Source organism: Argentina silus (assembly GCF_951799395.1).
Source record: "Argentina silus genome assembly, chromosome: 2".
NCBI lineage: Eukaryota > Metazoa > Chordata > Actinopteri > Argentiniformes > Argentinidae > Argentina > Argentina silus.
This window is the reverse complement of record NC_139656.1, coordinates 9,124,404-9,146,719: the sequence shown is the minus strand read 5'-3', so window position 1 is coordinate 9,146,719 and position 22,316 is coordinate 9,124,404. Positions and strand designations below refer to the sequence as shown.

At 44.0% G+C, this 22,316-nt stretch overlaps 1 protein-coding gene across 1 annotated transcript in view; it reads right to left on the bottom strand.

Moving 5' to 3' along the window:
* Window positions 1-22,234, bottom strand: part of lhfpl7 (LHFPL tetraspan subfamily member 7) — a gene marked incomplete at both ends in the record, with an annotated part of 77,722 nt that extends 55,488 nt beyond the window's left edge. The window contains 2 exons of the mRNA XM_083689459.1: window positions 5,426-5,564; window positions 21,920-22,234. Coding sequence (XP_083545585.1) covers window positions 5,426-5,564; window positions 21,920-22,234 — 454 coding nt within the window. The remainder of the gene's footprint in view (window positions 1-5,425; window positions 5,565-21,919) is intronic.
* Window positions 22,235-22,316: the final 82 nt, after the last annotated feature.

The window sequence follows — 22,316 nt, the reverse complement described above, 5'->3', positions numbered from 1 at the left end:
AACGTCATTTCCCAGAATAAATGCGACACCTTTTATAGATAGAGTCAGGTGCACACCCACCTTGTAGACTCCACTCCGCTACAATGTACACTCACCAAACACTTTATTAGGAACCCTATACTAATACTGGGTAGGGCCTCCCTTTACTCTCAAAACAGCCTCAATTCTTCATGGCATTGATTCCACAAGATGTTGGCAACATTCCTTTGAGATTCTAGTCCATGATGACATGATTGCATCACAATACCAATTCCTGCAGATTTTTCAGGTGCACTTTCAAGCTGTGAATCTCCCATTCTACCACATCCCAAAGGTGTTCAGACGGATTCAGATCCGGTTACTGGGAAGGCCACTGAAGAACACTGAACTCATTGGCATGTTCATGAAACCAGTTTGAGACAACTTTTGCTTTACAACAGCAGCAAACAAACCTAATGGAAACTACGCACCAACAAAACCAACCAGCAGTAACCATGCACACCACCATAGTAAATGTCCGTTAATGTATCAGTGTGTGTGGAGATCACTAGTGTCCATCAATACCCCTACTTCAAACATCAGCTCGATCAAACAGGAGAGCAGTCCAGCTACATGAGGGTAGAAAAACAAGACATACAGTAACACACCTGTGTTTATTCAGGACACACATACAGGGTTTCTCATTAACCTTTTCCAAATCACAGCAGTACAACCATATTTCAAAAAGAGTCATCTTCGTGATTCCAATAGAAGCATGTTTCAGGCAGAGTAGAGGCTCCGGGAACCAGTGGTGAGATGTGAGATGTGAGCAACCATATTACCATCAATAGCAAATGCAAATGTTGCCCTGATCATAGAAAAACTGATGCATGTAGCTCGCACATACCCACCCCCTTGACTGACGACACAAATACTTATATAAATGTCTATTGTCATAGTGTGCTGTGAGTCACAGGTGAGAGGTCAGAATGTTAGCTTCACACTTAAAGCTTCATCTAAACTAGGTCACATTCTGCCAACCTACGCACCCACGCCAAACGGACACACACACACACACACACACACACACACACACACACACACACACACACACACACACACACACACTGCTAGGTCTCACATACAGTAGATGCCATAGAGGAGCATTACAGTAATACTACATATAGGCTTTGCTTTATTGTAGTCATGGAAATACATGTTCGACTAGTGTTATTTACACTCTGATGTCATTGTATGTTGGTATGAGAGCTTAAATCTAAGCATCTTCCTGGCTGACCTTTTGGTGAATTTCAGAGCTGAGGAAATGTGGTCTTTATGTAAAATGTAGTTGTGCCTATCCTACCCCTGGCAAGCCAATTAATGATGAAATGTAGAGAAATATCTGTCATCATGTGAACAATGTGAAGGCAAAAAACAGATCTCTCCCCTGATAGGGATGCAGGGAAGGTTGTGTTCTTGTGATGAGAAGATGAGAGACAGCAGCAGAGGAGAGAAATGGAAAGACAGAGTGGAGAGAGAGAGAGAGCAAGAGAGAGAAAGAGAGAGAGAGAGTGAGAGAGAGAGAGCAAGAGAGAGAAAGAGAGAGAAAGAGAGAGAGTGTGAGAGAGAGAGAGCATTCAAAGTTCTGTCATCACCACAGGCGTCCTCCTGTGCAGAGGTTTTAGTCCATGGATGTTGAAAACATTGTCCCATCAGTCCTTCCTCACCCTTCCCTTCTCTGTATTTTAATTCACACACACACACACACACACACACACACACACACACACACACACACACACACACACACACACACACACACACACACACACACACACACACACACACACACACAGAGTTATGAAGAGTTTAATGAAAGTTCTTCATGTTTGGGAGGACATCTGCATAGCAGCTCTGCCCAAGGGAGGGCTGACACAGCAGGCTGCTGCCTCCTCAGCACAATCACAGTGTGTGTGTGTGTGTGTGTGTGTGTGTGTGTGTGTGTGTGTGTGTGTGTGTGTATGTGTGTGTGTGTATGGGTGTGTGCACGTGCACGTGCGTGTGTGTGTGTGCGTCTGTGTGTTCACTCTACCCGTGAGACAGCAAGACAAGACAGCGAGTAAAAACAGTACCGTAATTCAGTGGGAAGCAAAATTTGATACGTTCGGATAACAAGCAGTGTTGTATGTGCTGTTTTAGCACCAGGCAGTGAGAAGACATTTTCAAAGGGGAAACGCTGGGAAAATATGAATCTGATTGCAAAGGTTGGGTGGAGGTTAGTTTGATAACAAGAAAAGAGTCAGTTCACTAAAATAAGGGTATGAGATGATGTCAATGAAAATGTCTTGTGTGACTGAAACAACTAAATGTTTGGGGCCATTTTTATTCTGTCATAACATCTTTTGTTTTGGGCGCCTAAGTAAAAAAAAAATGAAAGGAATTGTACAGATGAACATTTTTGTTGTTTGGTAATCCATGTGCTGCATTTTCCCTGCTCTGTGCTAACATATAATTATTACATTGTGTGTGTTGCATGCTAGCATCCCCTCCAACATTAGAGATTACCAGTGCATGTGCAGTGCCTGCTTGTGGGTCCAACAGAGCATGAAGTTCTGAACAGAGAATCAGACAATGAATCAGTCTGAATACTGTTGTCTTACAAAGCTCTCACATACAGTAAACCTCTCCTATGTATAACAATGAGCTTATCTCTCTCAAATGAGCAGCATTGAAATAATTGTCTTGACTAAATCCTAGAGCACAACAATAAGAGACTACAGTCGCAACAGCTATTGTGTACTCCCATATTATGAAGAATCATTCCATGAGGATAGGGGATATCAGAGCATTGAAACAAACAGAATTGATTGAGAGACTGTTCAGACAAGACGACACAAATCCAGGGAGTGTAAGTGCAGACAGCATCGTCTGTTTTCCCAGGTCCATAGCCTACCTGTGTGATCCACATTGACTGGTTCTGGCTGACATGCACAAACACAAACAGCACAGACCCCACCCTCCAGTGGGCCTAGACCACTAAGAAAAACATCTTCATAAAACATGCATGAATAGGAGGAGGGAAAAAACTCACTGACGCAAATAAAATATGCCCCCTCCCTCTGACTTTAAAACATTGATGGAGACTGCTAGCCACGTGCTACACTATACAGAACACATGTAGCAGCGCAGGGAGAGAAGGGACCCTGAACCCTCGCACCAAATGGAGCGCTGAGCTTAACCAGCGAAGGTTGAGCGAGTTCACAGTCTAATCCTGGACTTCACCCATGGGAGAGCTGGGCTGAGAAAGGAAAGAGCAAGCCTCTAAAAAGCTTTTTCTGGTTCGGCTGTGTGTGTGTGTGTGTGTGTGTGTGTGTGTGTGTGTGTACATGCACCCCACAACAACAAAGCCCCATTGAACTTGGGACAGGTATCAAACACACCAAACTGAATAAAACAGTCAGTTGTTTTCCCTTTTAGTTGGTACTGGTTTAAACTAACTAACATTGGACTCCATATTATGGTACTAACGTCACTTTGACAATGACATTCATGGCCTAATTTGGATGGATTAGAATTTCCATCATATAAAGAAACATGTTCCCACTCTTGTGTTATCAGCCCAATGGCTCCTTTGATATCACTCTCAAAACACACACATTCAGCAGGCCTGGCAAACACACACACACACACACACACACACACACACACACACACACACACACACACACACACACACACACACACACACACACACACACACACACACACACACACACACACACACACACACACACACACACACTGGGAAAACAAACACACAGTCCTCTGATCTTTGTGCACTCAATCGCAACAATCCCATTTATCAAGACTAGACACAACCTGGAAACTAAACAAAGACTGTTATTTTTAGCATTGAAATGTACATAGTACGGTGATACACCAGACAGAGAGGACTACTCCAGACTACAGGATTACAGACAGGCTGCCTAGTCAGGTTGGGCTATTTGTCAAGCTCTGCCTCCGTAACAGATCTGGACTCTTCCTAATCCCAACCAGCATGGATCAGGACACACACAGCCCTTGTCAGGGGGAGAAGTAGGAAGTGCTCACAGAGACAAGAGGCACGTTAAACAGACCATTAGCCCAGCCTGGTCTGTGAAACCCCAAACTGTCAATATAGATTTAGGTTACAATTTAACCCAGCTAATGAATATAGCTTCTAATTACACCGTGTTAAATACCACTTCAGTGGCTGCAGATCAAGCCATCGATAATTCCAGGAATTGTTTAAGTAATTGCTGCAGACACTTTAATAAATTAGAGGAAAATAGCAAACAAACATTTTCTCTTAATGCAAGATTGGTGTACTGATGTAACCTTTAAGAGAAAGTCAGCAGGAGACACAGCTGTGAAACCTTGAGAGACTCATTAATTTCTTAACTTCCTGAACTACACAGAACAGCAAAAAAGACCAAAGGTTTTTCAAAAGGGCTGCTGACAGAAATACAGGAAACCTCTCTCTCTCTCCAAAACAACTCTCTCAAAAGCAGAGTCTGCAGAAGTCTGTTGTTTGAGCGACTTTTTAAAAGAGCTAAGCTTCTTGTTTCATGATAGAAAAGGTTTCTATACAGGAATAAAAACGTTCATTAGCAAGTCTTTTCCCCTCTCTGTTCTACAGGATATCCTGCAGTGGATGCTGTAGGAGTGTCCTACAGTTTGGGTCCTTCAGGAATGATCCAAACATGTGAGGCCACACCCATATACAGCATACAGTAAACACACACACACACACAGAAACATAAAATGGCATTAAAAAACATTCCAGTGCACAAGGCTAGTGGGCATGGCTGGATTAGCCTGTCTGGTGTGTATGTATATGTGTGGGCACATTAAACCCTGAGCACTGCCACAACCACAGTCATGCTTTGTTTATGGGGCTACTTCCCTGTTTGAATGAAAGCAAGATCCTGATAAGCCACGCGTCCCCCTGAACCAATGACCTGTGTTAAGGGGCAGTAATTGTCTTTTTACAGCAGGCTCTAAATCTCCCCATGCTCTCGCTACACCAGTGCAGCCCTCCACCACCGCCCGTTGCCTAGCAACCGCCTGCTGAAGAGCAGGCGGTTCAGTATTTTTTGACTGATGTGCATTGGCAACAAAGTCTGCTCCTCTTCAGTTCTGATGATAGGCAGTTTTATGTGTGTCTAACTCCTAATGATTTGTACACAGAGCTGTCCTTTATACACACTCCACCAATGGAGAATGCATGAGATGTCTATACAGAAAAGGCACAAGTAGAGGAATGGTTGGAAAAATAACTGATGGGACCATCAGTTATTTTTCCAACCAACTATCCCATTACTTTTTATATTTTATAGTTTCTTATTATATATATATATGTATAGGTGTGTTTGTGTGTGTGTGTGTGTGTGTGTGTGTGTGTGTGTGTGTGTGTGTCCACACTCACCTGAAGCCATCTGCATGTATCCGGCCAGAGTGCAGACCCTCCTCTCACAACCTCCACTGGGCAGGAAGATGGTGATGATGGCCAACAGAGAGCTGACTGCCAGGAGGGCACATCCTCCGGAGCATAGCACCGCACTTGTCTGAAACACACACACACACACACACACACACACACACACACACACACACACACACACACACACACACACAGTTAGTCAAGTTAGTAAGTGCATTCCTAGAGGCTTATGATATTCTGTAGTACAGCTGTCAGCAAATATCTGTTTTTCTATTCTGGTTGAATCATCTAAATACAGTGTTGGAAAGTCTCAATGCTGCACTGGTGCTGACTTGTTTTTGCTGGGTCACTGACCTCTGGTCATTGTAGATTAAACTTAGTGGCTAATGGGCTTCTCTTTCCTGAGACAGCGCTCCAAATCAAAACAACAAAGGACTGACTCTGACTGTCTCCATTCTTTACTCTCTGGTTATTCACAGCCTAGGCACAGTGAGGGAGACTGAGGAAAACACCAGCAAGGACGACACACACACACACACACACACACACACACACACACACAGACACACACAGACACACACAGACACACACAGACACACACACAGACACACACACACAGACACACACACACAGACACACACACACACACACACACAGACACACAGACACACACACAGACACACACACACACACACACACACACACACACACACACACACACACACACACACACACACACACACACAGACACAGACACACACACAGACACACACACACACACACACACCTCCCTACAGGATACATATTCCCCTGTAAAGAGTAAAGAGAGATGCCTGGGAGAGGCTGAAGTAGGAAAACAAAGAGTTGACTGAGGTGGTGAAGAAGCGGTCGAATCCAATGGATTATTGAAAGGAAAGGAGATGGACTGGACAGTAATAGAATAAAGAACATACATTTATTCCCCAGTACAACTTCACACGGTTATGGACATGATAAAGCAGACTTTACACACAAGTGGGCACATGACCAACTAACACAAGTTAACATTACGCTATATCTGACTCCAAAAGATGTGTTATGATTAATAATGATAGATAATGATTTTCTCATCCCTGTGTGGCAGACTCGATCATATCAGATCCTAGAGTCCATTAAGAATACCCAATATGCTATGACGACCAAATCCGTCGACAGTGGGGATATGTTCCAGAGGAAAATGGTGGTGATAATGAAGAGGGGGGCAGAGAAAACACAACTACCTCTCTGGGAGTGACCATCTTGGTTAATTTCCTTTCACCAATCATGACTCTATATGACAGATACAGTAACAGCCCATTCACTCTGATTAACACACAGTATTGACCAATGGTTCAACTCTGACAATGGAATGTGCTGTGCAATGTTTTGCAGTTGCTCTGTGAGCAGCAGGTATAGGTGCTGTGGGCTAGGGAGGGTGTGGGGAGGGGATCCAGGTGAACTCCCAGAGACAGCCTCCTCCCTCATCCTGCTGTTTGATCTGCCAGCCTCTTCATTAGTCCCTCACACCGTCTCTCTGTCTTTGATAAAGCTGCTGCACATCACTCTCTGATACATCTATTCTACCCCCTGGACGACGGACAGATGGACACGGATACGCGCACGCGCACGCACAAACGCAGTAGAACGAGTCCTGTGAGTGATTAGCATTCAAGCTCCGACAATATGAGAAAACGTAAATCATGCATGAGGGAATTACAGCACTAATACAAGTGTCATTAGGCACGTCCCTGATGCGTTTCAACGCTGTGAGTGACATGGATGAAGGGAAAAAAGCGCAAAAATCTGCATGGCTGACAGAAGATTTAATTAAATTGTCCTCGCAAAAAGAAAAAGGAGGGTCACATTAATTTTTTTTATGAAGGTAGGAAAAAAGAGAGACAGATGAAAAAGCAACCCCCGCTGCTCTCTCTATAGTAAAGACAGAATAATTTGGATATTCAAAGACTTCCTCTACTACTGCCCCCCCATCTCCTCAGGTTTAAGTCAAAGCCTCCCAAACAACATAACAGCTTTCGCCCGGTGAGGGAACAGAAACTGTTTAAATAGTAAGTGTCTATTCTTTATTTTTTATTAGGATCCCCATTAGCTGCCGTCTAAGAGACCACTAGTCTTCCTGGGGTCCAAAAAAAGACATTACAGATGATTTATATTCAACATTAGCGATAGAATGTTATGACAAGGGCAAATAAGAATGACAATGCAACACAAAAGTGTGTCCTTCAACAGTTGTAGAACTCTCCCTCTCATGCATGCGTCTACCATTATACTCTGACAAATTAATAATATAATTCATTTGTTCATTTAGCATAGTTGAATGGGTGTATCAAGACAAATTATTCAGGTAGAGTGCTGTAGGTCAAGTGTAACAAATCTGCATGGAGAGCAGTGGTGAATGTTCCACTGGTTCAAAAGAACCTGCTTTTAATCAATTTGGATCAGAACCATGATTAACATAATTATGATGATGATGATAATGATGACTGTTATTGTTGAATCTCAGATGATGATGATGTTGATGACAATTCCGATGATGACCTACCACTGACACGTAAGGAAAGTGCAGTAGGCAGAAGAGCTTAATGGATATGGAAAACACATTAAATCATATGTGCTTTGTTCATTTCCCTCTCTCACTAAAATGATATTCATGTATGCATGGGAATGTGTGCTTTTCCCCCACTGCTTGATCCTGGCTTGCCTCACAGCCTCTCTGTGAAGAGCCTGACTCCCGCTGTGCTGTTTTAAATTCACTGTGATACATTAAAGATACGGTGGGGGCCTCATAAAGGAGAGGGCTGGACAGGGCTGGAGTTGAGGAGGACACCTATTTACCACAATATTAAACTCACACAATACATACTCTATAGTTTAGGCTGGTGGAGGCACGTGTTTGATACTATTCCTCATTCAGTTCCATGCATTACAATGAGCCTGTCCTCCGATTTCTACCTCCACCAGCCTTCCCAGACCTACTCACATACAGTACACACTGTCAGTGTGCAAGGTCATGAGGAAGAAGTGAGGCACACAGGCCTCCTAACTGTTCTCAATATTTACACAAACTGTTATTTGTGTTTTCCTCCCTTTGTTCTGTCTCTAATTAACTGGGAGCAGTAATAGATTTATCGCCATGACATTTTTAACTGCCATTTAAAACAACCCGCGACACCAATAAAGCCTATCAGAGTTGTTCCCTGCCATCAATAAAACCAACCTACATTTCAATTAATGCTGCTAACATTAATCAAGTCTCACATTGTGTGTTTGTCAAGGAGCATTTGTCTGGGTGGTTACCACTGTTGATGAAACACGTGTTAAACAAACTCATTATCATTAGAACATTTACTTACAGACAAGACGGGAAAAAATGAGATGCCATTTATGTGACTGCATTTGCATTGCTCAGAGCACAAGTTAATTTAGTAGAAAATTGGGTTTTAACAGCACTGGCACTTTCAGAGATGCTTTCTAAATAGATTCTAATGATATGTGAATAACTACACAGGGCACTGCAAAAACAAGTTGTGGAAAAGTGAGTTTTGAAGAGTGAATTTGTAAAGAAAATGTGGAGGAGATGGGGGGGAAAAAATGGGCAGTCCCCAAGGTTATGTCTTTGTCATTCTGTTGGTCTTCCTCTGTGTCATCATTATCACTGTAGTCCTTGTTTAGAACCTGTGGTGGGAAACATTTGGGCAAGATGACAAGTCTTACTATCAGCCAGGTGTCCTGAACATCAGTTCTTTTGTGGCGTACTTGCCCACCCACAAAAAAAAACATCTGGGACCACCCATATGAGATACTGTAGAACTTGATCCACATCCCAATCCAGCCATATAAAAATGTCCTCCAGAACTCAGTAATGGCCTGCCTCATAGAATGCTGAGACAAAAGCGTACATGCACAACTACACACATACTATAGGGCTCCAGGGCTCCAGGGCTCCAGGGCTCGGTCATAAAGACGTTTTATTGGTTTCCTACACTAAACTGATCAGATACAAGGCCTATTGGAGAGCAATAACAGCTCTGATGCAAAATGGACTGAATAGAACCGGAGTGGTGAGTAATAAAGTAACATTCCGGGTGGAGGATCTTCGATTTCCAATTACATTGAGGAAGTCAAGGATTACTCTCTATAGGCCCATGAAATTTCATTGTCTCCTCAATTGGGAGTTACAATCTGGGATCTGAAAAGGCCAGAACATGTACCATAAAACACACATTCGATTCCTGTCCTTGAAAATGAATGATAACATTTAAATTCTGAGCTTGTAAGGGAGCATACTATCTCACCTCTCATTTCTATGAAATGTCAGTAATAAGAGACTGGCACATTAGTGCTCAGTGCATACATACCCTTGACAGAAATAACTCTTCCACTTAACAATCTAATGCCTCGCCTATGTAGAGGACTCAAGGTGAAGTGAGTGTGGCTCAGCTGATAAGCAGACGTGATGATTTTGCCGTATTGCGCTTTCCGTGGGTGCTGTGTAGCTAATACTGTGTGTTGTTTGTGTTTGCATGCAGTACAGGCGCCACCGGCCAAAGCCTTGCTGGCGGTCTCCACTTCCCCCGTGCTTTTAGCGACCTAAACTGGGCTCGAACCACATCAGCATTCAGTGATGTAATAGCGTAGTGATCACAGTAAGTGTCAGCCTTGACATCTCCCTGTGTCTGCAGAGCCTGGGCAGCGCAGTAATGTCCTGTCGCTCGCAGCCCATTAGCGCCATCACACGCCTCCAAAAACGTCCCTTTACCCTGAGAGGGGTTGGTGCTGCCTGCCGCCCGCTTATGGCCCTGTAGCAGAGGCACATAGTGAATCAGTTGGGAGGGCTCTCTCTCTCTCACTGCTCTCTCTCTCTCCCTCTCCCCCCCCACAGACAGACAGACAGACAGACAGACAGACAGACAGACAGACAGACAGAGACACACACACACACACACACACACACACACACACACACACACACACACACACACACAGGGCAGTTATCCCTCCTTGGTACTCTCTGCTTGTCCTGTAACTTCAGAATTTCCAGAAGAATCCTTATAACCTGTCAGAATAGTCACAAGAATACAAAAACATCCATCCCTAACTGAATGTGTTAAAAAGTACATCCGTCTCCTCATTGATCTTCACTGGGGGGCTGTAGAGACAAAGGCTGATGTGCCTCTGTGCGTCTGTCAGCCCCCTGAATGGCTGACAAAGCCAAGCATGCAGAGAGAATACAAGATGGAGAGGAGATGAAGGATAAGGGAGGGAGGAGATTAATGACCTGACAAGAGGATGGAGGGTCCATTTCTGTGTTCAGGACAGGCCCCAGATAGGATGTGACATTCAAGAGCACTTATGAGGACATAGGAACATTCTACAACTCCCCCACCATGAGACAGGCACCACCACCACCACCCCCACCAACAACAACAACAACAACAGACTATCATATTAAATTGACAACAGCAAATGTGTGTCTTAAAATGTTTTGCGCTCTCATTTGATAATAACTGGCAAAGTCAACACCATGTTCTAAAACACAGTGGATGGGTGGATGATAATCTGTCAGCCGTTATTTATTCAAGAAATGACTCCTCTCAGATCTAGTTCCTGAGCAATTACCCCATTCAATAACGTTGTGATGGTGAAGGCTGATTGGAATGCTAATCTGTGAGTTGGGTTTCCAGCCATAGTTCAGTAGGGTTTGGGTTCCCATAGAATGGAGTTTCCCATAATCTCCCCCATAAGGAGAAAGTCTTGGCCCATTCTAGGGGGGAATCAGAGGGTAACACTAAACTGCCTTTCATTGTCATAAGGAATCCACTATTTTCTGGCCCTGTAGTAAAGTAACGCGTTAATGTGGTGTAGAGTATAAAGTGACACGCTTAATCAAAACACGGCGGGAATCTACAGTCAGCCAGTCTCACTGTGAACACGCCAGGCTGAATGAACTGGCCTGAACTTCCTGCTTCAACTCTCCCTGCCTCTCCTCCCTTCTCATTGTTTTCCCAGCAGTTTGCCTCCGGTCAGTCCCCACGCTCCCCAGGCAGTGTGAGGGGGTGTTGGTTTTGATGGTGCAATGAGTCCAGTTCAAGCACCACAGAGACACGCTGAGGGCAGGAAACAGCACCAGAGTGACAGGAGGCCACAGGCACAGCAGAAGTCAGTGTTGTGGCTCCCTGTGAGACCCTTGTCCACCTGCCAAACACTGTAGGGGGATGCTTCAACTTCCTTCCAACCGCCTTTATTAACCTCTGACAAAAATGTGTGCGTGTGTGTGTGTGTGTGTGTGTGTGTGTGTGTGTGTGTGTGTGTCTGAAGGTCAGTCAGTCAGTGCGTCCTTGCCTCCTGCCCTCTTCCCAGTAAACACCACCAGCTGTACAAAACAGGAGAGCTGACCTACTGACAGATCCAGGCCCATTACCAGAGAGCATCCACAGGCAGAGGAGTAGATTTCAGAGCTGATCCTCTTCCTCCTTTGTCCCGGGTAAGTCCCAGTTTCCCTGGCCTGGCTCCACTCTGGCCTCAGCCCTAGGCAGCTGTCTCCCTGTAAGGGCCACTTACTGCCACCTGGAGCCCCACCTGGAGCCCTAATGGAGGCCATTGTGTGCTTTGGAATGAATGAAGGACAGAAATGGCCTCCTTGGTGAGTGTAGTTACAATAGTTGTTAAAATGCACTCTTCCGATGTCCTCCCTGAGGAGGGGATGATGCAAGTTTGTTCACTTTTTTGAGCAAATAACAGCCTTACTCAAGTCTGCTCAAGGTCAGTAACAAGGGCACCTCAACAGTTAGGTAAGGACAATAATACAAAACTTGGGCAATGCTAAATCAAAAGACATAGAAACAAAGTATGAATTCACCTTGCTATGAACTTTTGAAAAATTCCAATCCCACTGGAAAGATGCATATTCAGAACATTTCCATCTCTGTGGTGGAGGCAGTGTGAGTGGATTCACAGCATCCCACTGGAGACGAGTGTTTATGCAAAGCCAGAGCTATAGAAACACATTCAATGGCTGTTATATAAGACTTTGGAGAGGATAGCTATGGGCCACAGAGCAAACTCTTGCTGCTATTTTAGGAGCCATATTGTTCTTCAAAAAACATCTCCCCAGCCTCTTAAAAAACAGGAAGCATTGTATTGCTGCCCTGCAGTCTTCCATAAATCAAAAGAAACTCTCCCTACAAACTGTCACCACATCTACACTGCCACAACAAACGTTAAAAAAGCACTTCCTGAGGATATACTATAATTTCCCATTCACCTAATAGGGGATGTGAAATATCTTCAATGCATGACGTCTCTGTTATAGGGTAATCAACTATATGACAGTGATCAAACATCCATCTGTCAGCTCTGTTCACCCACCCACACAGACAACACACTACAGATCAGATCTGCAGACTGTGCTTGGGAGATATTGTACAGTGATTCACACAAGCCATATAGAAGCCATAATACCAGAACTACAAAATCAAACCAAACCTGAAACCTGGGCTCTGAGCTCTGAGGAGAAGAGATACTCTACCCGGGGGCTTACGCCCCATTAGCAGACAGCAGCCTCATCAGCCACAAAAGCCCCTTCTCCTCTCCCTGCTCACAATCCTGCTCTCAATTAAATGGATGTTAATGTCCCAGGGGAGGCATGCACAGGGTCAGGTACAGAAGATAATGTAACCGCCCCTGGACCTGCGTAGCTCCCTTCTCCTCTGCCCCCTCTACCCATTGGTCTGTGGTAAATAATACATCACAACAGCAGATCGGATCCAGGATCAAATAGATGGTTTAAACAGTATGGAAGCCTTCACTGGATGTAGTAATGATGACATCCCCAGTCCCCAGCCAGGAGTTGGAAGAGAGCCTGTTAGAAAGGCTCTTTTATACCTTGTCAAAGGGAGCTGTCAAAGGGAGAGGAACCGCTTCTTCTCTTTCAATGGAGCCTTAATTGAATTGAATCGCAACTGATAGTTAGTGTTTTCTCCTCTAATTATCTTGACAACAAACAAACACAGCATTCGTTTTCCTTATGGTTTGAGGCTCATGCTAATTCCTGCGGAGAAGAGTGCTTATATACGGTGTAGGAAAAGCAGATATATAGCATTCATTTAGAATGATGTGTTTGCACAATGTTGAGGGTGGAAATTATAGAAATCTGCCTGATAAACAAGCTAACTATAAATCAGAGTGAGTGTACTAATTAGAATAAATCTATGTCTGGCACACTGACAAACAGAAGAGTGTAAGTAGAATACAAAGAGGCAGAATCTCACAATTATGGCAGATTTTTTTCACATCAAACTCTCTGAGCTGTAGGAACAAGAACAGAGGGGATGGCAGGAGATGAGAGAGAGAGAGAGAGAGAGAGAGAAAGAAAGAAGGAGGGGATGAGTGTTTGTTCAAAGAGGACTAGAAAATATAGTATTTTCTCTCCCAAATAACATCAGTTGCCTGTGTAATACTATACAAACCCACGCACTGATTAAACATAACGTTGACTTGCCCTGCAAGGTCTGATAGCCTTGGGATTGGGAAACTTTTTTCTCTAAATGTGGGTGTCTTGTTTACCTAACACGTGATAAGATATGCATAAGCTTACCTTATGAGCCTTAACAAAATGCATTTTCCTTTCTTTTTAAAAATGTATGAGGTGCATTTAAAAACCTTACTAATGGCTCCATACACATTCAAACACATGGAGGCTTTTCTCAGAGCAACTAAACATAATAATTGTCACTTCAAATAGTATTTTACAAAGCCTTTGATATCAGGTAAAAGGTCAAACTGAGGTAAAAGAGTCTCACAACAAGCCTCTCTCCCAAGACTTCTAGAAGAGACTATGAGGATGTCAGCCTGTCAACCAAGCAGACTGTCCTGCCTGAGATAGAGATGTAGCAGGCTAAGAGAAGCTGCTGCACTATGGAAGGAAGCTGTCCTTGACTGTACCTGTCACGCTCTACCCAAACTCACACAGCCAGCTCCTGCATTTATGCATGATCTGCCCTACAACGGTTCCCCTGTGCACATTTCATAATTCATGCATACTGTACTGTAGCAACTAAAAATGCTACAATATCAGCTTCCACAACTATACTGCTGATTTCAGCAGCTAACAGTCGGGTTAGGGCCAGGCCAAAGCACTGTCATCAGAACAAAATATTCTGTAATAATAACAAACTCTCTAACCCACAGGGAAAATATTCAGATAGTAAATATTTCTGAATAATTGAAATATTCTTTAATAATAACATAATCTACAATTCTAACAGATGCATTCAAGTACCAGTATATTCTGTATACAGTAGGTTGGTATACTATCCATCACTTGACAGCTTACTCCACAAGACCCTGCACTTATAGCTCTGCCACAAGGCTACACTGCCCCCTCATATGTTTCAGATGGCATCACTGAGATTGAGAAAATCACCACTAACATGTTGCAGGGGGAAGAATGTTCTACACAGAGATGCATCAGTCTGAGTAAAATAATGTCCTTATGCTTGAGAGAACGTCTGCTGAAGCTTTAATAGTGCTGAATCAGTCTCAATGAGCTATTCAGTGAACATGATGCAATAGGACAACAATATGATACACAACTTCATCAGAAACGAGGGGTTTGTCACTATGTGGTAGGTTACTAATTAATCAGCTTCAACTTGCTGTGTTCAGAATTTAACTTGCTGTGTTAGTATGTGAATAGAATATGCTTATCCAGTAGTTACAATGGGATGGATGTTAGAGGTACTTCCTCTGACTATAACCACTGTCTCCCCCTCACAAATACAAAGTAGGGGGAAACTATCAGTGCACTAACTATGTTCAAAATTATTCTAAGCAACCTCAACGTTCATTTGGGAATTAAAATGTGAGACTCATTGGTTATTATGAACCTCTGTCTCATTCGTCTTTGGGACCACATATGCAATAGATTGCTAACTAATTTGATGCCATACTGTAGCATACCTCTGAAAGTGTCTCAGTGGCCTCCTTAAATGGGCCACTTATGCATGTTACATGATAACAAACTAGCAAGGGCAGATAAGAGAAGCGCCTTCAGCATATAAGATGCGTGCTTATTTTAAAAGCCTCATTTCTCATCCGACAATAACATGCTGAACATTAGTGTAGCTGAGTATTTCTCAAACAATACAAGTCTACTTTACCAGGACCTAATTCTTTACTCTCTATTCTTTGACGCTGCATGACTCGCCTGACTGTGGGAGGGGTAGAAACCTTTGAAGAACTTTATGTCTGGGAGCTTTGAAAGAGTACCCAATTTTTTGGGGGGGATCATTGCAATTTTGGAATGAAAGAAAGAGTAAGTCTGGAGAGACAGCCATGTACAGACTGCATGGGCCTAAATCATACAGAATCAAGATGATTTAATCAAAAATAAACTTTGTCATTCTTGTCTTTAAGATGATCCAGTGCATCAACCTTAAAGATGTGTATTTGCTAAGAGATTTACAGCATTAGAGCAGCAAAGTGTTCATTCCTCTCTGGGTTTCCTCCATTACCCATGGCCCCTGTGTGTTGACTACTGATGGAGACTAGAGCTCTCGGCTACAAACCGGCTCAATGCATCAAGCCAAGTGAGCTATCATTTATGTTAAAAAATGGCAGAACGTTCCCTGTTAAATCAATACATAAACTACCCTCTGGGTCTACAATGGAGGCGGTGAAAGTGACAGGCTGGTTAACAAATGGACAGCAGCCGCCCAGAACCCGCTGACTCAGCATGTTCCTGAGGAACGTACAGCGCACCCTTTCTCCATCCCTCCCTCTTTTCTATTAGTCAGACAGTGGTCTGTTTCTACCTTGCAATTGCTGATCAGAGGGTCTTACATATCACAAAAAGCAAAGAATATCATTCAAAGGCAGATACTTGCTCAAGGAGTTGATGAAATTTGTGCAGGAGGGTGAACTCAGCTGAAGTGGAAAATAAATGTTAAACAATATTTTGCCACCAGAACGATGAAGTAATGTATTGATCATAGAGATACATGCATAGGATACATGCATGACTTACACCTTAGATCTCTTCTGTCAGAGTGAATCCTCTGCATCTTTACCTCATGCTCATGCTGTTAGAGTGAAAAGTCCAGTAAAAATAAACATTTGTATGTTTCTCTGTTCAACTCTCTCTCTGAAAGATCCTTTAGACCCACCTGCACCCATGTACTGTACCTGCCCTCAAACTACCCCAAAGCCAAGCAGCACAAAGCTCAAATCCCAGGCCTAGAAGTTTAACCCCTGTGTAAAATGTCTGACCTTCTCTCGCATGAAGCCAAATTGGTTTCAGGTTGGATTGTCCCCTGAACTGGCTCAGAATCAGGCACATCCCAGACCACTGTGAAGCTCTGTTGGCAGCCACAGTCAGAGCAGGGACCTTGGGACATGTATGATGAGGTGACAGACAGTAGCTAGAATCCTCAGTTATACTTAATTTCACACAATTATCTACATATTTCCACATTTATTTTATTTTCCTTTTCCAATCCACTATTGCTGTATCTCATTGTGAGATGAATGCTCTCACATGTTAAGTGAGGGCGACCAGACCACACAAAATGCTATACTTGTTCTTCACTGAATCTTGAGCTAGGTATATCTTGAGCTAGGTGTATCTTGAGCTAGGTGTATCTTGAGCTAGGTATATCTTGAGCTAGGTGTATCTTAAGCTAGGTATATCTTGAGCTAGGTGTATGTCTGATATAACAGTCGTTCTAAGACACTTTACTAGGCAGCCCGCCAGAACGAACTCACTGCAAATGAAATGTGCCCCTGTGCTGCAAAACAGTCTCCTGAAAAGCAACTCTTTGAAGAACATGCAGTAAAACTCTCCCTCCTCTTTCTCTCTCTCATTTATGTTATCCCCCTCCTCCCTCATCCTCTGCTGCCAGTAGCCCCTGGCTTCCCTCTCTGCACCCAGGCTCCCCTGGTAAGCAGTCCCTGGACCCCTAATTACCGCATTAGCATCTCCATGGACAGCCAGTATCACTCACATCACTGTGCCACTTCTGATCAGTCATGTTTGCCCTGGCCCCTGTGTTTGTGTGTGATATCTCTAAGTTAGGGAGGGACATAAATAGAATCAGGTTAGCGGGAGAATCCACACAGACGTAGCTCTCTGAGCGTCTTTGTATGGGCCAGTCTGCTTTTGTCTCAAACCGCAGAGGCGAGGCTTGCCCTCTCCCCAAGGCCATGGAGATACGAGACACATACATTAGGCCACATAACATCATCCATAGTTTAGATACACATTCCTGGACAAATTGCTTTCCCCAGAGAGGCATCCCATTAGCAAAGAAGTGAATTGTGGCCAACTCCGACTGAAAGGCTGGGGAGAGTGAGCAGAGGCTTCTACACTACAGTAAATCTACAGGGAGAAAAACCTCAGCTTGCCTGCACCAGGGACAGAGTGAGTGCTTTCGATTTGGGTTTGCAATCCTGCGCTACTTGTTCTTTGTGAGGATTCATGTGCACACTGGCGTATATCTTGGAGAGTGACAGGGAATCCATTGACTCCTATGCCATTGTAATATGTGGGCCCTTGTGGGACCTTGGCTCCTGGCTGGGGCCGACCCGCCACACTGCTCATCTCCTCTCTCTCTTATTCCAAAACCCGGGAGAGAGAGGCTGGGACTCATCCATCATGTTATTAGGGCAGCAGCCACGGTGATAACACCCTGGGCTACTGGTTCTGTTCAACAGGCAGAGGGGCCTCAACGGATTCAGACGGAGCAAATCATAGCCTCCAACCGATACACCCGATACATATATAGTGCAAAAAGAAATGGGAATTGTCTGGCCTGGACTGCCCACCCAATGATCCGTACTACAGTATATTACATTTGTAGAGCTTTCCACTCAGAACCAGTTCTGTCTCTATGATGAGTTCAATTGCATTTTTAAGCTTTCTGTGTTCTTCACAGACAGAAAAGCTAAAATAAATGTATGACTCATCTTTTTGGCAACTCTGTTTGGGAGTCTGAGGAGGGGATTGTTTTGTTCATTGTGTTGTGGATTTCACTGCAAGACAAGCCATCGCTACAAGCCCCAGAATCTCAGGCTTGTAAAGCTGGCCTATTCTGATGCGACAGACACAAGTCGAGGATGGACTTCTCCAATCACTGTTTTTGAAGTCTGGCCATTACTAATTTACATCCAAACCATGACAATCTCTGTGCATGTAAACAAACATACACTCACTCACACATACACGTTCCCACTCTTGTGTTATCAGCCCAATGGCTCCTTTGATATCACTCTCAAAACACACACATTCACCAGGTCTGGCAACACACACACACACACACACACACACACACACACACACACACACACACACACACACACACACACACACACACACACACACACACACACACACACACACACACACACACACACACACACACACACACACACACACACACACACACACACACACACACACACACACACACACACACACACACACACACACACACGAGTTAGATGTGTCAAGAGCTGTTACCCAGAGCTAGGTTAATCCAGCTCCAGTGTTTACAGCAGTGGAGCTGATACGAGCCCTCGGCTGCTGGAACCACGTAAGGTGTTAACAACTTAAGTGAAATTTTTCTGGCAGGCGAGCAGCACTTCCTCCTCCTTCACACTTTATCTAGCAGCAGGTCACAGTACAACTCCCAGACTAACGCCTCCAACATGGCATCTGAGTTCTAAGGATACTCATAAGCTCAGTCTGCTCTGAGGGAAAATAACACAATCCAGAGTCATGGGGAGAAGACATTGCCAAGAACAATAATAATCAGGGGATCATTCTGATTTTTAACAGTTCTCGCTTGTTGCATAATTGTAAGACATTTTGCAAATGTATTGTATATTGACTGTGTTGTATTTACTGCCCATACCCCAGTATTTTTGGAATCTACACTCAGAGATCAGGTCATAGATTATCCCCTACTAGTTATATCCACTCCCTCCTCCCCAGCGGTAGAGCTCCTACATGGTCAGTAGCAGGCCTGCCAGTCACAGCTGCAGCCTGGCACATCGCTGTCTGGGCTTCTCCGTGCCAAGGCTGGATTGCAGTACAGAGGCTTTTTAAACATGGGGAGAGAACAGAAACTCCAAACAAACCAGAGCGCAAGTAGGCCAGGCACAGAGGGAGTGTGAGAGAGCTGCAGGAGCCCAGCCCTGCTCCTCCTCCTCCCTCGTTCAGTCCCATCCACAGGACTCTGCGTGAGCTCTCAGTGTAGGCAAGCTGAACACAGCCCTTCACTGCTGGAGACCACAGACCCCATTGCTGTCAGAGATGGGGGGCCTTATTCTCTATCATATATGCAGACAGAGTTGGACAGGGGATGGTGGTTGTGGGTGGTATGTGTGTGTGTGTGTGTTCATGCGTGTGTGTGTGTGTGTGTGTGTGGGGGGGGGGGGGGTGTTAAAAATGGAGAGCAGTAACATCAGCTGAATAATCTGCACATCAATGAGGAGAGGTGGGGGCCATAACGTGTGCCTGATGAAATTTTAATGGCCCTTCACCTTTATTAATGGCTATGGAGGCGTGATGCTGTGCTTGGGTCCACCGTGATCACAGACGCATCCATGTAAAAGAAGCACCTCAGTCAGCAACTCTCCGGGCATGAAGGTACTACTTGACTGACTGAAAGAACAGATGATAATAGGCTGAAATTAGTCAATATAAATGAATGTAACAGGCCCTTGGGGATAATTTGCTTGCAAATATTGCTGAAAATCCAATTCAGCAACATCACATTTTATCAATAAGTACCTCAAGATCTATATAATATCAAAATGTAAGGGGTTAGAACTGTATGTCACCCATGAGAGAGCATATTAACCCATTGTGCACTGCTTGGTATGTATCCAAGCTGTGTACTTAGAAATGTAAAAGACTGTTTTCCTGTCTAATCCAGGACAGAATCAAAACTTCACTACCTGAGGTCTTAAGAAGAGAACCAAGCATTTTATTCTTCCCTCCACACAACCCCTACTACAATCACAAGAACAAAAGGCGATTTATTAATATCTCCCTTTCAAATGCTAATTCCTCCTCATACATAAACCATAACTCCTGAGGTAGCTGGTATTGCAGGGGTTTTTACAGAATGGTGGGGGGTCCAACTGGCCTACTCTTTCTAATCTAGAATGAAAAGAACCCATTTAAGCACCGGACAGCTTTGCAGGAATGCCAAGAGAAACCCAGATGCAACTCAACTCCTGAGGGGCCACATGCCTCTGCTCCAGTCACACAGCTCCTAATGAGCACAATCACCACCTCTATTTGGCTGGAAGTTCACCCACAGAGCCACTGTGAAATCTAGCATTGATTCGATTTGACACTCTGTCCCATAGCTTTAACCCCAATACTTCATATACTCTCTATCTACATTGATGGATTAGTCTGAGGGTTATCATGTAGGCTACTGTGCACTTTGAATACCTCAATAGTGTTTTATTAGGCTAATGTCCGGGATAAGCTCAGCAGTGCACCCTTCCAAATATACATGCAGCAACAGAAGAAAACACAATCGACTGTTGATGGACTATACTCAAAGCATTGAATATGAAAATGTGAATTGCTAGAGGAAAATGTATTCAGTAATGCCTGCAGTCGTAGGTGGGGCTATGGCTAAGTAGATTTATGTAACCACTTGTATCCTCTGAGACATGAGACAATTCTATTGGCTGCATATATGTGTGAGAGTCTCCCTTGGCATTGGAATAGGCTACTGTCACTTCACTGTACTATCATCCCAATCACAGCTCCTGTGCTCCAACAAACAATAGCTCAGATAAGTCATGGTTACTCGCCAACCTTGAGTGTGTTGTATCCTCTAATTAGTGGTAATTATATTATTTCATTGACAGTATTCAGATATTCTCAAAATACTGTAGAAAAGAGACACTTCTTCAATAGGTTCCCCAATTACTGCTCAGGTCACGCCCCCTCCCTGCAGCTCACCACACCTGTTCCAACTTCCCACTGATTGCAATCCCTCATGTGCAGTATGACTTGGCTCAGCCTCATTCATTGGGTCGTACATGCTGCCATGTCCATAATCATCACCTCCAGTTTGGCAACAGAAACACATGTGCTCATGGTCCCCCTCAAAGCGCTGCTCTCTCAATCATGATGAATTCATTGTCTTGTAAGGCTCCGGGGTATGTTTGCTTGAAAAGGCGCAAATATGTGTAGGCCTATACAGTATTGTGTATGTACAGTAATACAACTGGTAATTATAACATGGTAGCCTATAGCCTACTACACCAAGTAAGCGCCATTGCTCATACATTGATTGCAGTACATTGTAAAATCCATGTTTTGAGTTTGCCCTTATGAAATTCATTTGTCTGACTAAAATGTTTTATTTAATAATATTCATATGTGGTATTGATGCTCAGTGACTGAGTTACATGTACCTGCCAGGAGCTGGAGGGGATCTCAGCGAATTTCCCGAGTCCTCCGAACGTGTAGCATCTGTACATGTGGTCCAGAGACTCCGAGCAGTGCCAAAGTAAGCCGAAACTCACAGAGTCCTTGTTTTTCAGATGGTCTTTAACAATCCACGCAGGGGATATAAAACTGAAACTACAGATAGCGACAAGAGCGGACGACAGGAGCACCCAGAAGCAGCCCACACAGCTGAACATCCTTGCAGCTTGGGGCAACGAGCTAGGAGACAGATCAATCCCAAACCCGGCTTCTTTCTTCTTCCGATCCAGCAATGAATGCATTTGGAGCTCACACACCCAGTAGAATTAAACTGAACCTCCCAACAAATATTACATCAGCAACCGCCACAGAAATAGTTAACAA